The 16,005-nt window shown below is 47.1% G+C and overlaps 1 protein-coding gene across 1 annotated transcript; it reads right to left on the bottom strand.

Annotated features, from left to right (window-relative positions):
• Window positions 1-394: 394 nt before the first annotated feature.
• LOC132830954 (G-protein coupled receptor 39-like) lies at window positions 395-7,177 on the bottom strand. Its single transcript, XM_060848917.1, has 3 exons — window positions 6,376-7,177; window positions 2,441-2,655; window positions 395-400 (listed from the first exon to the last, which is right to left on the bottom strand). Exons 1-3 carry the CDS (start codon window positions 7,175-7,177, stop codon window positions 395-397), a joined length of 1,023 nt encoding a protein of 340 aa, XP_060704900.1.
• Between the last annotated feature and the right edge of the window lie 8,828 nt (window positions 7,178-16,005).

The raw sequence follows: 16,005 nt of genomic DNA, 5'->3' as shown, positions 1-16,005 counted from the left end.
GTGCACAAATGTGGGTGTGGGATTTGGATCCATGACCTTTTAACTCAGGGGAAGCAGCATCACCCAATAAGACAATAAGACAGTAGCACATATGAATATCAGTTAGCTCATTCCAGAATAATTACTGGAAATTGGGAGCTTCTGGTCGTTTTGTCTCAGTATTGCAGTCGGTGGAGCTTCTAACTACGGACCTATTGGGAGGAGCAGGGATGTGAGGGCGCAGGTTGTTTTGTAGATTCTTCAGGATTAATCCCTTGGTAATTAAAATGATTTCCAAGCCAGAAGCACATGTCTTTGGGCACAAGAGATTCTGTAAAGCATCGGGGCCAGAGAATGGACACCGGGCAAAAGATGGAAAATTGAAAGCAGGTGATGATGTCGTCCTCTTGATCACTCAGACCTGGAACAAGAGAGAAAAAAAATTAACAAATAACTTACTTTTCCAACCCTGCACCATCTATCATCCAGAAGGACAACTCAGAGGAGAGCAAGCCCTTCTGGAGAAGCCCAGTCCAGCCTATCTGGAGACCCATGGTTAAAGGAGACTGTAATTCTTAATGTTTGTTCTACTTTATACTAAGAAGGGACCATGTTGTTTAACTTTCAACTTTTTTATTTTCTACTTTGCATCTCAGATTTTGTGTCCAGGTACCTTTGTAAATAAGGTGGTGCCAGGTATAGTGACTTGTTACACTTTTCACTGTACTCCTGTGTCCTTGTACTACTAAATTCTAAAACCTGAAACACATGGAAACACCACCACCTGCAAGTTGTCCTAACATCATAACCTGGACATACATTGCCTGTACAATCATTGTTGCTAGATCAAACTTGTACCAGAGTTATAATGGATTTTTCATTCTGTGAAAATGCCTTGCTTTTTTAAAGAAGGACAGAAAATTGTTTTCTGAACCGAGAGTTTAAAACAACCTTTTTGTGAAAGCCAATGGGTAGACAATTGCTGGGCGTTTTCCATGTGGACTTCTTACAACCTACACAAAAACAGATGGCCAGGGGCCACAAACAGGTCGAGTTCAGAAGAAAAAATCCATTCCAGCAGAAGGGCAGTTTTTAGTTTGTGTCTTCAGGCCATGAGAAAACATGGAAACAAGTTTAGTTTGAGCAATCTGAAAGTAGTCAGTCAGAGAAAAATCAGTGAATTTGCCTGTTTGGGTGTCTCCTGAAGAGACAGTGAGAGAGAAACTCACATCTGGTAATGTTCCATAAGTTGCCAAGAGGAAACACTTATGATCTTGTCAGTTGTGTGAAAAACTTGAGCTGGGGTCGAGTTTCTGTACAAGATATTACTGGAAAAAAGGGTCAACCCTTTTTATTGTTTATGACAAAATATTTTAAAATTGTAATATATATATATAGTTTTGGTTTTGATCGTTTGTGTAATGAATGTACATTATTTTGTTAAAGGTGCATTGACATTTTTTGTGTGATAATGTTCAGTGAGTATCCCCCACAATGCAAAAGTAAAACTTATGGTCTTCAAGCCATTTCACTCTGAAGGAGCTAATTGCTGCAGATGCTGGAAGCTGTACTGAAAACAACCGTGTAGGAAATCATAGTGTAGGTCAGGCAGCATTGTTGAAGAGAAAGCAAGCTAACGTTTCAAGTCTAGACTTCACATCAGTTCTGGTGAAGAGTCAGCTAGACTCAAAACATTGGCTTTCTCTCTCTTCATGGACGCTGCTTGACCTGCTGTGATTTCCAGCACCTTTTGTTTTCATTTCACTGTGAAATCTGACTTATGTGGTAACACCACCAGCTGGGATCATACCACCACTACCTTCTCAAGGGCATTGAGGTGGAGCAATAAATGTAGTCATAGCCAACAATGTCCAATTCAACCAGTGATTTATTTTCCTCATTCAGGACCTCAAATATTATTACCTTGTTTTTTAAAATGGGTCTTTAAATCTGTATTTTGGGTTTAAATCACACTATAGGTATTTAAAATCCCCACTGGCAATCTGCAGAGACTGAGCCAATGCACAATGATGACTTGGTTCATCAGGAGGTCCACAAAGTGAAACTTGCTCTCCTGCTTTCCCCACTCTGTATCATTATATCTCCCCTCAACTAACAATCATTGTTAATCAATCATTGACTTTACTTTTTATTCTCCCTAAATGGCTGGAAGTTTGTCTTCTGCAAAGGTATGATTAATCAGCTAAGTGCCAATAACGGAGCCCTTGGTGTGATTTGGCCACATTATTGCCTGTTATATGTATCTTAAATAAGCTTGGAACATCTTTACCTCATGCAAAAGAAAAAGTGGGAATTAGTCAGTGAGACGATTTCTTAGATCTTTCAGTCTTGGATAAGGATGCCTCCCACTTAATGAGGTGGACGTTTGTTTCAAATCTAATTGTGAATTCCTCTCCTGCTTTGATGGGACTGGGCTGGACCGACAGCAGCTTCTCAGTACTTGCACAAACACCTTGCGGAACTGTTTTGAGGTGATGTTGTAAAGAAGAGGGTTGATTGCAGAGCTGAGGTAATAGAAAGTGTTGGTAATGGGTTGCATGGTCTGATATGATCTGTAGTAATATTCTGTCCATTGGGTTTTGGATTTCATCACCGTCATTATGCGCCGGGCTTGGAATGGAAGCCAACAAATGGCCAAGGCTACAACGATACATCCTGCACAGAAAAGCGATATATTGTTACAGTAATTGCAGTCAAACCTAAATGACTCTTCTTCATTAAACCATCTTTTCTAACAGATTAGGTTTACACCCTGCAATCACTTCTTTTTAGTTTTGTACTTTTGCATTTTATTTCTGCTTTATTTTTGATTTAAAGAGCTTCTGTTTGAAACTTGCATTGAATTTTTAAAAGTTACTTTGTAGCCACTAATTCTGATTGTGCTCTGATTAAACCAACTCATGACTCAATTATATAAATGTGTTATAAATCAAAGAACAGTTATGCAGACTGTCAGTGTTCTGATGGGCTGTCTTATAGGGCCAGATAGTCAATATCTTTGGCACTTGAATCCTTACCCTTGTCTTAAGAATGTCCTATAGAAGTGCCCTAAAGGGGATCACAGATGTTTCTCTCAGCAGGCAAGGAAAGACCATTACCCAGTACCTCACTCGAGACTTCTCAGTGATCAGATCCAGACATGGCTGCCTGAGCTCCAAGCTTGGCTGACTTTGTGAAAACCCTGTTAGTGAGCTATGTCACTGGTTATGCAGCTCAAGCAGGAAGCTGCGTGTGCACTGAGCTAGAGTTGATGCCTTCATGCTTGGGTGCCAGATATGCCACCCACGCCATATGGTTTCTGGTGCCAGACAGAACTCATTATGAAACTGCACCTCACAATCAAAGCAGGATTATTTCTGCAGCAAAATGCAATGAGTGAAGGACAGTAACACAATAGAAATGTGGGTAAATGATCCCAGTCACAAATGCACATAACTGACATAGAAACTACTCAATCATACACTGTAAGACTATGAGACATAGGGACAGGGGCAGGCCATTCAGCCCCTTGAGCCTGTTCTGCCATTCAACAGGATCATGGCTGATCCAACATTCCTCCCATCCACTTTCCTGTAACTTTTGATTCCCCAACTGATCGAGAATCTATCTCCTCCTCCCCTCCTCCCTCCCCTTCCTAGACCATTCCATTTCTATCTCGGGCGACCGAATCAACACAGACATCTACTATAAACCGACTGACTCCCACAGCTACCTGGACTACACCTCCTCCCACCCTGCCCCCTGTAAAAACTCCATCCCATATTCCCAATTCCTTCGTCTCTGCCGCATCTGCTCCCAGGAGGACCAGTTCCAATACCGCACAGCCCAGATGGCCTCCTTCTTCAAGGACCGCAGATTCCCCCAGACGTGATCGACGATGTCCTCCACCGCATCTCCTCCACTTCCCGCTCCTCCGCCCTTGAGCCCCGCTCCTCCAACCGCCACCAGGACAGAACCCCACTGGTTCTCACCTCCCACCCCACCAACCTCCGTATACAGCGTATCATCCGCCGTCATTTCCGCCACCTCCAAACGGACCCCACCACCAGGGATATATTTCCCTCCCCTCCCCTATCAGCGTTCCGCAAAGACCACTCCCTTCGTGACTCCCTCGTCAGGTCCACACCCCCCACCAACCCAACCTCCACTCCTGGCACCTTCCCCTGCAACCGCAGGAAATGCTAAATTTGCACCCACACCTCCTCCCTTACCTCTCTCCAAGGCCCCAAGGGATCCTTCCTTATCTACCACAAATTCACCTGCACCTCCACACACATCATCTATTGCATCCGCTGCACCCGATGTGGCCTCCTCTATATTGGGGAGACGGGCCGCCTACTTGTGGAACGCTTCAGGGAACACCTCTGGGACGCACGGTCCAACCAACCCAACCACCCTGTGGCTCAACACTTTAACTCTCTCTCCCACTCCACCGAGGACATGCAGATCCTTAGACTCCTCCATCGCCAGAACATAACAACACAACGGTTGGAGGAAGAACGCCTCTTTTTCCGCCTGGGAACCCTCCAACCACAAGGGATGAACTTAGATTTCTCCAGTTTCCTCATTTCCCCTCCCCCCACCTTGTCTCAGTCGATTCCCCCGAACTCAGCACCACCCTCCTAACCTGCAATTTTCTTCCTGACCTCTCCGCCCCCACCCCACTCCGGCCTAACACCCTGACCTTGACCTCCTTCCACTTATCACATCTCCATCGCCCCTCCCCCAAATCCCTTCTCCCTACCTTTTATCTTAGCCTACCTGGCACACTCTCCTCATTCCTGAAGAAGGGCTTTTGCCCGAAACGTCGAATTTCCTGTTCCTTGGATGCTGCCTGACCTGCTGCGCTTTAACCAGCAACACATTTTCAGCTCCACCTTAAATATACACAAGGATTCTGCCCCACAGCTCTCTGTGGCAAGGAATTCCAAAGACTCACAAACCTCTGAGAGAAGAAATTCCTCCTCATCAGCCTTAAATTGGTGCCCCTTTATTCTGAGACTATGCCCTAAGGTCCTAGACTCTCCCATGAGGGAAACATCCTCTCAGCACTGACCCTGTCAAGCCCCTCAAGAATCCTGCATGTTTCAATAAGATCATCTCTCAGTTTTCTAGAGTCCAAACAGTCGAGTCCCAACCTGTTTAGCCTTTTGCTCAGAATCCCTCCATCCCATCATCTCCATCTGACTAAGATAGCGCTGTTGTTAATGTGCAGCCAGATTAAAACCGACTTAATCCTGCTATCAGACTTTCAGTACATTAAAGTCGATTGGCAGTATAGTACAGGCAGTGCCTGGGTTGTGAATGGGCTCCATTCTGGGTTGGCAAGGCGCTTTGTCAGCAAGATGGGAACACGTTTTAGATAATGTAAAGCAGCTGAAAACAACAAATGGTGGAGATCACAGTGGGCCAGACAGCATCCATGGAGATAGAGCAAGCTAGCATTTTGTGTCTGATGTCTCTTCATCAGAATGTAAAACAGCTGTTCGTAAGTACAGGAAACACTCATAGGTCGGTTCCATAAAATTATACCCTGTGTGGGATCGCTTTCGTAAATATGATTGTTTGTCAGTCGGATGTTGGTAAATCGGGGGTCCCTGTCACGGTAAATGCGCCAAATTAACATTTCTCCAGAAGATGGTGCTATTACCACAAAAGTAATCAGAATGCTTCTTATTCTCCAGATGTGGTACCTCAACCTCCCCTCATCTGTCACAACAAGTATTAATTATTCCATATAACTTAAACAACGACGTCGGAGGTGGCTAAACACTTAAAGTAAAACTTGTATTCCCATAGCGCTTTCGAAAGACTTTACAATCAGTGAATCAATTTTTAAATGTGATCGTTGCTGTGATATAAAAACTGTAGCAACCAATTTGTGCACAGCAAGATTCCACAAATAGCGATTGTATAAGCGATCAGATTTAGTGACATTTTAGTGATGTTGGTCCAGAGATATATACTGTTCAAGACATATATGCTCTTCCTTGTCCATCTCGTAGACCAGATGGCGCCTAGTTTGAAAAACAGTATCTCTGACAGTGCAGCATCTCTATCTCTTTCTCAGTCTTTAGAACACCCCTCAAAGTTTACTGTCCTTGGGTGGCTCAATATGAATTACTGTCTGATTACTCGCCAGCGAACAAGTATGGCACACTTTACCACAGTAAAGGCGCTTTGTAAATGCAAATTTCTGTTGTTAAATCGTTTGCCACAATTAATCTCGATATGCCAAATGTCCAAAGAATCAGTCAAAGTAGTTATTTACGTGACTACTTCCTGACTCCCCTCCGTTTTCTCAAGGCGTTCTGCTCCCTACCCTCCACAAGGATTTCCGAACATGAATTGCAAATTTCTCGACATAATACTCACCCACCAGCACCGCATTTTGCCTCCTGATCTCTTTAAACGTGGGCAGGAGTCTCCCTGTGGAGTTTATTCTGATAAGTGCAACAGGTACGGGTCGGTGTTTGAGGAGGGTTTTAATCATCTGTCTGCAGGTAAAGGCAACTAACAGGAGAACGAGGATGTAGAGAGAAAATGAGACATAAATCACCAGATCAAAGATGGCCTTTCGGCCAGAAATGTTGGTGCAGATGGACAAGGGCGGGAAGGGTTGGCTTCCAGATGTGAACGGCTTCCAAGCATCTTCAACACCAATTGCAAAAGCAGCAGGGAGCCCTGTGATAATAGCTATTCCCCAAACCATACCAATTAGCTTCTTGGTTCTTGATGTTGCCATGACCTTGGCTTGCACTGGGTGACAGATAGCCAGATAACGTTCCAAACTAAACGCCAAGACATTGAAGATGGTCGCGTAGCTGCATGTCTCCCAGAGGAAGTAGAAACCTTTGCAGCCAACGTTCCCAATGGGCCAGGGATACGGGCACCAGATGATGCTGTACAACTCAATGGGCAGGCCCAGGGTTAGGATGAGGAGGTCTGAGCAAGCCATGCTGACCATGTGGCACCTTAAACACCTCTGTATGCAGCCTTTACTCTTTAAGATCCCAATGACCCAGATCACCAGGAGGTTCCCGATCAGTCCCGAAAGTAAGATGGAGCCATATGTGGCCGAAGTCGCCACTTTAGCGGCGAAGCTCATCACAACGGGGCTCGGGCTCTCTGGACCCAGAGTGAGGTAGAGACCTCCTCCACCTCCTGTACTGTTCATGCCTCTCCCAGGCTGTAGACCAGCCTTGGCAGTGCCAATGGCAATCCTTTCAGTGCCAGTCTCGACTCGATGCCCCTTCGTGAAGTTCAGTTGCCCCTCACCGTCCGGGTTGCTCCGCCTCAGTTTGACTGAAATCTCGGGCTTTCTCTGATCTTTGCCCAGAGTGTGTTGCTGGAAAAGCGCAGCAGGTCGGGCAGCATCCGAGGAGCAGGAGAGTCGACGTTTCGGGCAAAGGCGGAGTTTCTCTGATCTTCCCCGATGCAGGCGGTTTCAGGCTCTCGGTGAAGTCGGGACACCAGATCCCTCTCTGCCGGGACACCAGATCCCTTCCTGCCGGGACACCAGATCCCTCTCTGTCGGGACACCAGATCCCTCTCTGCCGGGACACCAGATCCCTTCCTGCCGGGACACCAGATCCCTCTCTGTCGGGACACCAGATCCCTCTCTGCCGGGACACCAGATCCCTCTCTGCCGAGACACCAGATCCCTTCCTGCCGGGACACCAGATCCCTCTCTGCCGGGACACCAGATCCCTTCCTGCCGGGACACCAGATCCCTCTCTGTCGGGACACCAGATCCCTCTCTGCCGGGGGTTTCCCGCCCGTCCACACGGTCTCTGGGATCTTGGGGATCCCTCCCTCTGGGATTTTGGGGATCCCTCTCTCCCTCTTCGATCCCAACCGATCCCTCTGTCTTCAATCAGCGGATCCCCTGCCCCTCTGGATCTATCCTTGGGAATCTCTCCGCTATGTCCCAGTGGGTTCTGTGCGATCCCTCGATGTCACTGGGATCCACTGGGTCGGGAATTCTGAGGGAGGGGAGAGAGTTTGAGGGCGGAGCTGCCGGGACTGAATTTTCAGGAGGATTTTCAGTTCGCTTTCCTGCATAATCTCAAATGTTTGCAGGCTATAGTAACGACTCTTGATATTTTTGTTTTAATTGTGGGATTTATTGGCGCTTTCATTAATAAAAAAGAAACCATCGGAGTGAAAACCATCCTGAACATGTCCCCTGGGAGTTACGGTGTAACTCCACTCAATAATGGCAAAACAAGGGAAAGGGGGGGGGGGGGGGGGGGGGGGGGGGGGGGGGTCGAATTTCCCTTTTATCGGGGCCACTTTAATCAAGAGAATGCGACAAATATTTTGAAAGGAAGACCATTGCCGTAGCTCTGACAACAGGGGAGTGGGGTTGGTGCAGGTCTGACGGACTGAATGGCCTCCCTCCGTGCTGCATGTTTGGATGATGTTGTTCCATTCAGCCTCTTCCAATAGCGCCTATCTGAAACTCCTGTGAAGTTACTGTAACAGGTGGAACTCTCAGGCAGAGGACAGCAGCCCCTGAGCTGCCCGCTGGGAGTAAAAAAAAATCACCAATTTCTGGTCCCCTGGCCATTCTTTACTTCCCCCCCCCCCCCCCCCCCCAACACACACACACACATTAACATCACAAAAACATTTTATCTGGTCATCAGCAGATTGCTGTTTGTGGGAGCTTTCTGTTCACAGATTGGATCCTGCATTACTCCAGGGACGTGAGCAACTTTGAGGCATCTGCTCAAAACAAAGGCTCGGTTTAAATGCAAATATTTCCTTTTGTTTCCAAACTATAGGGTATGGGTCTACAGTGAGATGTTTATCTCTGAAGGTGAGATCCCCCTGTGCAGGATGACTGTGGGAGTCTCGGGGGGTGGGGGGCAGTCTGACATATCTCAGGCTGGAATTTCCATCTCTCATGCACCGTGTGATATAAATCCAGTGCAGTGTGAAGCCATCTAGATTACCTGGACGCTGAAAATGTGTTGCTGGAAAAGCGCAGCAGGTCAGGCAGCATCCAAAGAGCAGGAGAATCGACGTTTCGGGCATAAGCCCTTCTTCTACTGAAGATTCTCCTGCTCCTTGGATGCTGCCTGACCTGCTGCGCTTTTCTAGCAACACATTTTCAGCTCTGATCTCCAGCATCTGCAGTCCCTACTTTCTCCTTGAAGATTACCTGGACGCTTAATTTAAAACTAATGGACATCTCTCTAGTTCGCAAAGAGTCCGGGAGACTTGGCATCTCCTGAAATTGTCCTCCCCTCACACTCATGATTTTTGAGAAGTCTTTACTCTCAAAGTCTCACAGAGATATCCATCTGAGAACTCACCTACGTGAGTGGTGTGTTCTCAACTTGCCTCCTGTCAGAGAGAGTGGTCTGCAGTATAACTCCGGTTCATCTGGCTGTAAGTCAGTTGCATAGACAGCACTCTCTAGCCAGGATCAACATAAGCAGCGTCAGGAAATATTATCTCTCCACCCTGGAGGCTCCTAGCCTCATTCCTGATGAAGGGCTTTTGCCCGAAACGTCGATTTTCCTGCTCCTCGGATGCTGCCTGACCGGCTGTGCTTTTCCAGCACCACATTAATCTTGACTCAGGAAATATAAGCACTACTGCAGCTGGGCGGGGGTAATTAAAGTGTGGGGGGTAATAAACAAAATTCCCGCCTCAGGCGACTGACTGTGTGGAGTTTGCATGTTCTCCCCGTGTCTGTGTGGGTTTCCTCCGGGTGCTCCGGTTTCCTCCCACAGTCCAAACATGTGCAGCTTAGGTGAATTGGCCATGCTAAATTGCCCATAGTGTTAAGTAAGGGGTAAATGTAGGGGTATGGGTGGGTTGCACTTCGGTGGGTCGGTGTGAACTTGTTGGGCCGAATGGCCTGTTTCCACACTGTAAGTAATCTAAAAAAAAACAGGGGGCCAGCCATGCTGTTCATTCTGAGAGCAGGGTCTGAGGGAGTTGGGTCTGAGGGAGCTGGGTCTGAGGGAGCTGGGTCTGAAGGAGGTGGGTCTGAGGGAGCTGGGTCTGTGGGAGCTGGGTCTGAGGGAGGTGGGTCTGAGGGAGCTGGGCCTGAGGGAGGTGGGTCTGAGGGAGGTGGGTCTGAGGGAGCTGGGCCTGAGGGAGCTGGGTCTGAGGGAGTTGGGTCTGTGGGAGCTGAGTCTGAGGGAGGTGGGTCTGAGGGAGTTGGGTCTGTGGGAGCTGGGTCTGAGGGAGCTGGGTCTGTGGGAGCTGAGTCTGAGGGAGGTGGGTCTGAGGGAGTTGGGTCTGTGGGAGCTGGGTCTGAGGGAGGTGGGTCTGAGGGAGTTGGGTCTGTGGGAGCTGGGTCTGAGGGAGGTGGGTCTGAGGGATCTGGGCCTGAGGGAGCTGGGTCTGAGGGAGCTGGGTCTGTGGGAGCTGGGTCTGTGGGAGCTGGCTCTGAGGGAGCTGGGTCTGAGGGAGCTGGGTCTGTGGGAGCTGGGTCTGAGGGAGCTGGGTCTGAGGGAGCTGGGTCTGTGGGAGCTGGGTCTGTGGGAGCTGGCTCTGAGGGAGCTGGGTCTGTGGGAGCTGGGTCTGAGGGAGCTGGGTCTGTGGGAGCTGGGTCTGAGGGAGCTGGGTCTGTGGGAGCTGGCTCTGAGGGAGCTGGGTCTGAGGGAGTTGGGTCTGAGGGAGCTGGCTCTGAGGGAGCTGGGTCTGAGGGAGCTGGCTCTGAGGGAGCTGGGTCTGTGGGAGCTGGGTCAGTGGGAGCTGGGTCTGAGGGAGCTGGGTCTGTGGGAGCTGGGTCTGTGGGAGCTGGGTCTGAGGGAGGTGGGTCTGAGGGAGCTGGGCCTGAGGGAGGTGGATCTGAGGGAGCTGGGTCTGAGAGAGCAGGGTCTGTGGGAGCTGGCTCTGAGGGAGCTGGGTCTGTGGGAGCTGGGTCTGTGGGAGCTGGCTCTGAGGGAGCTGGGTCTGAGGGAGCTGGCTCTGAGGGAGCTGGGTCTGTGGGAGCTGGGTCTGTGGGAGCTGGGTCAGTGGGAGCTGGGTCTGAGGGAGTTGGGTCTGAGGGAGTTGGGTCTGTGGGAGCTGGGTCTGAGGGAGTTGGGTCTGAGGGAGTTGGGTCTGAGGGAGCTGGGTCTGAGGGAGCTGGGTCTGTGCGAGCTGGGTCTGAGGGAGCTGGGTCTGAGGGAGCTGGGTCTGTGGGAGCTGGGTCTGTGCGAGCTGGGTCTGAGGGAGCTGGGTCTGAGGGAGTTGGGTCTGTGGGAGCTGGGTCTGTGCGAGCTGGGTCTGAGGGAGCTGGCTCTGAGGGAGCTGGGTCTGAGGGAGCTGGATCTGAGGGAGCTGGGTCTGTGGGAGCTGGGTCTGTGGGAGCTGGGCCTGAGGGAGCTGGGCCTGAGGGAGCTGGGTCTGTGGGAGTTTGGTCAGTGTGAGTGAAGGACCCTGCTCTTTCAAAAACATAAGCTGCGTGGGGAGTAAACGAGGCATATGTGGCGCTAAAGGTTTTGTAACATCGCATATTGTCTGTTTTCAATCTATGACCTCGGAATAAACAAACAACTTCCAACATTTACAGATATTTTCCTGCATGTAGTCAGGCTAAAGCTAAAATCAAAACCCTAACTGTGGTGGACAGAAAGCAAGGCAGAATTGTACAACACATCAAAACACTGCTCTCTGTACAGAAGGTGGAGATAAAGATTTATATGCATTTATGCAGCGCCGGAGACATCTAGGATGACTGAAAAGGATTTTGTATCCAGTTAACTCCCTAAGAAGTATTGTCACTTTTTACGTACATCAATAATGCAGAGGAAGCAGTTACAAATGGAGGATGAGGTTAACATGCTATTTCAGCAGACACGGTGTGATTGATTGTAATGTCACCGGGAATGAATATTTCAGGCTGAGAGCTCAGTCTGTCGGTGATCATAGTCATAGAGATGTACAGCACGGAAACAGACCCTTCAGCCCAACTCATACATGCTGGCCAGATGTCTTAAATAAATCTGGTACTATTTGCCAGCATTTGGCCCATACCCCTCTAAACACTTCCTATTCATATATCCATCCAGATGGCTTTTAAATGTTGTAATTGAATTGAATTGAATTTATTGTCATGTGTACTGAGGCACAGTGAAAAGCTTTGTCTTGTGAGCAATACAGGCAGACCACAGAGTTAAGTAGCATAGATAAGTAAATAATAGGTAAACAGCAGCAAAAACAAAAACACAGGTACAGGTGAATGTTAGGAGTTTGTGAATCCATTCAGTATTCTAACATCAGTAGGGAAGAAACTGTTTCAAAATCAGCTGGTGTATGAGTTCAGGATTCTGTACCTTCTCCCCGATGGTAGAGGTTGTAGAAAAACATTGCCAGGGTGGGATGGATCCTTGAGAATGCTGGCGGCCTTTCCTTGGCAGCGGGCCTGGTAGATAGATTCTATAGTTGGGAGGTTGGTCTTTGTGATTGTCAGGCCAAGTACACCACTCTCTGTAACTGTCTCCGATCTTGAATGGTACAGTTGCCATCCCAGGGAACTATACATCCAGACAGAATGCTCTCGATGGTACACCTATAAAAGTTGGCAAGGGTATTCGCTGTCATGCCAAGGAGAGACGTTGTTGGGCCTTTGTAAACAGTGTGTCCACATGAAGCATATGTCTCTCCCTGACATATGCTTCCTTCTTTTTCATAACCAAAGCTGCAATTTCTCTTGTCATCCAGCATTCCCTACACCTACCTTTCACCCTAACAGGAATATGCTGTCTCTGGATCTCATCTCATTTCTGAAGGATTCCCATTTTCCAGCTATCCTTTTACCTGCAAACATCTGCCCCCAATCAGCTTTTGAAAGTTCTTGCCTAATACGTCAACATTGGCCTTTTTCCAAATTAGAACTTCAACTTTCAGATCTGGTCTATCCTTTTCCATCAATATTTTAAATCTAGTAGAATTATGGTCACTGGCCCCAAAGTGCTTCCCTACTGACACCTCAGTCACCTGCCCTACATTATTTCCCAAGAATAGATCATGTTTTACACCTTCTCTAGTAGGTACATCCACATACTGAATAAGAAAATTTTCATGTACACACTTAACAAATTTGCCTCTATCCAAACCCTTAACAATATGACTTGGAGCGGCGCTCCGAAAGCTAGTGCTTCCAAATAAACCTGTTGGACTATAACCTGGTGTTGTGTGATTTTCAACTTTAACAATATGGCTATCCCAGACTATTTTTGGAAAGTCAAAATCCCCTACCATAACCAGTCTATTATTCTTACAGATAATTGAGATCGCTTTACAATTGGCGGGGAGGGGGTGTGGCACAGGGGGCCTGCACACTTCAACTCCCTCTCTCACTCTGCCAAGGATTTGCAGATACTGAGCTTCCTCCATCGCCAAACCCTTCCCACCCAACATTTGGAGGAAGAATGCCTCATATTCCGCATTGGGACCCTCAACCATATGGGATCAATGTGGAGTTCAATAATTTCCTCATTTCCCATCCCCCCACATTATCCCAGTCCCAAGCCTCCAACTCAGCACTGTCTTCTTGGCCTGTCCATCAGCTTTCCCATCTATCCGCTCCACCCTCCTCTCCGACCTATGACCTTCTCCCCCACCTTCATCGACCTATCACATTCTCAGCTACTTTCCCCCTAACCCCACCCCTCTCCCATTTATCTCTCAGCCCCTGGCCCACAAGCTTCATTCCTGATGCAGGACTTATGCCTGAAACGTCGATTCTCCTGCTCATCGGATGCTGCCTGACCTGCTGTGCTTTACCAGGACCACACCCTCGACCCTCTATGAGATATCCTTGATCCTGGCATCAGTGAGGCAACATACCATTCTGATTTCTTGTTTACAGCCACAGAAACGTCCGTATGTGCCTCTGACTAGAGAGTTCCCTGTCACAGTCAATTGCTTGGAACCTGACAAACTCCTTGTTACATTACAGCCAGTCTTGATACCAGAAACCTGACTGTCAGTGCTTGATCTGATTGGGATGACCACTGTCACAATTTGAACTATTGTCCATCTTCCACTGACAGTAAAAGTGGCCACATTTTCTCTGGCACATCCCCAGTTGGTTGAGGATCTCCAGAATTCGCACATTAGGTTGAAACCTAGGATTTCACCATCAGTTTGTAAGTTGTGATGAGGCTGTGGGATTTCAGACAGTGGGGAGCATGGTTAATTTTTCAGGATTCTCTGTCTGTGGGAGTGCCTTGCCACCTGTCTGCTGGTAGTATTCTTTCAGGAGGATGTTTACCCTGTGCACGTTGTGCTGTTCGATTTGGGCCTGCACAGAATGCTAATTGACCAACGATTATCCCAACATTCAACATGAGATTCTTAAGACTTCCCAGAAGTGGTTATCTCCCATGTTTGAGTGTTGGCTCTTGGGCTAGGTGAATGGTCGTGCTCTGGTCACTGGCCCGTGTGGAAACATGACATCTGCTTGAAGCTCCACAAACAGTAATGAAATAAATTATCAGATGAACCTTTTTTTAAGTGATATTGGTTGAGGAAATAAAGGGCACTAAGGAGAATGCACCCATTCTTCAAGCAGAATCTGATGAAAATAAGTCCTCTCCTTTGATTCCCTAAACTCTGACTCCTGTTGAATAATCCTTGATCCTGTGAGGTCTCAGTGATTACTAACATTTCCAGCTTCAATTCATCAGTAATGTGTGCAAATCTCTCCCATTCAAATACACACAAGAAGTGTAAAACATTTAAATGGAATCTGAAATATGAATTAATTAGTTTTTCCATTTAGTCTGGTTATTTTCCCATGTGAAATAACTGTGTCAGTCAGTTCCACAAGATCTGGCTTGTGAATGTCTCAGTGAAGGTTAACAGGCTGCACATGTTGATACTAAAACATGAATCATTAAAAGCTCTGCCTTTCAGATTGGTTGGGAGCAGATACATCAGAGAGGAATGGTCTGACATTTTAACACAGTCAGTGACAAGAATACTCTTTAACAGTTCATGACACTGGGAGAATGATGGACTGTCTCACATGTTTTAGGTCTATATTAACCAACTTGACCTAGGATAAATAAAAAGCAGCACAAATACTAGTGTGGATTACTACATTCATGTATCAAAAATACCTTGAATGTGCTGCAAATTCTATAAATCAAATATGTAAAACTCTCATGTGGCTGTTTCTTCCACATCATATAATGCATTATTCATGTTGAATAGGAGGAGGCCCACCTACTCCCCTCTAATATTCTTTCAATTCCGTCTTGGCCAGTCACCCACCAGACTGAAATGGAAATGGCACAGCCCCTCTGTCAACAATTCCAAGGTAAAAGATGAGTTGGCTGGTTCATGGAGATTACAGCACAGATGGACGCCATTTGGCTGATTGTGAGCTAATGTTTTAGGAATGGATTCTTTATCACAATTCATCCAAAATGAGATCTGTTCCAGCAGATTTCTCTGGCGAGTGATTAGCAGCATAACTATAATTTCTGAGCCAATCAATACAAAAGCCAATTATTTATATAGAAGTTGCAATATTTTTCTAACTAGTCTGTGATTGTCTTCACCCTTCATTTGAGCAAATGGTGTTAATCACATTTATTGGCTCTGCTCCTATATTTCTTTATTCTCATTCCCTTCCTTCAACTATCCAAACTAACTATGAATGTTGACATGGTTTTTCCACTCAGTGGATTCAGTTGGAATCCCAATGTTGTGAGCTCAAGTCCCAATCTCAGCACAAAAATATAGGCTGACACTCCAGTGCAATACCGAGGGAGTGCTGCTCTTCTCATTTGCCCTCTCAGGTGAATGTGAAAGTTTCCAGGGCAGTATTTAAATAAGTTCTCCCCAATGTTCTGTCAAAATTTATCCTTCACTAAACATCACTAGATCAGATGATCCAGTCATTATCACATCGCTGTTTGTGGGAACTTGCTTTGCACAAAATTAGCCACCTCATTTCCACAAAACAAGAGGTCTATACTTCAAAAGTGTTTTGTTGGACTTAAAATGTTTTTATAGAAATCAAAGTCCTTTCTTCCTCATTTT

This window comes from Hemiscyllium ocellatum, chromosome 32, assembly GCF_020745735.1.
Source record: "Hemiscyllium ocellatum isolate sHemOce1 chromosome 32, sHemOce1.pat.X.cur, whole genome shotgun sequence".
Taxonomy (NCBI): domain Eukaryota; kingdom Metazoa; phylum Chordata; class Chondrichthyes; order Orectolobiformes; family Hemiscylliidae; genus Hemiscyllium; species Hemiscyllium ocellatum.
Note: the sequence above shows the minus strand (reverse complement) of the source record. Positions and strands in the feature narration are given on the sequence as shown.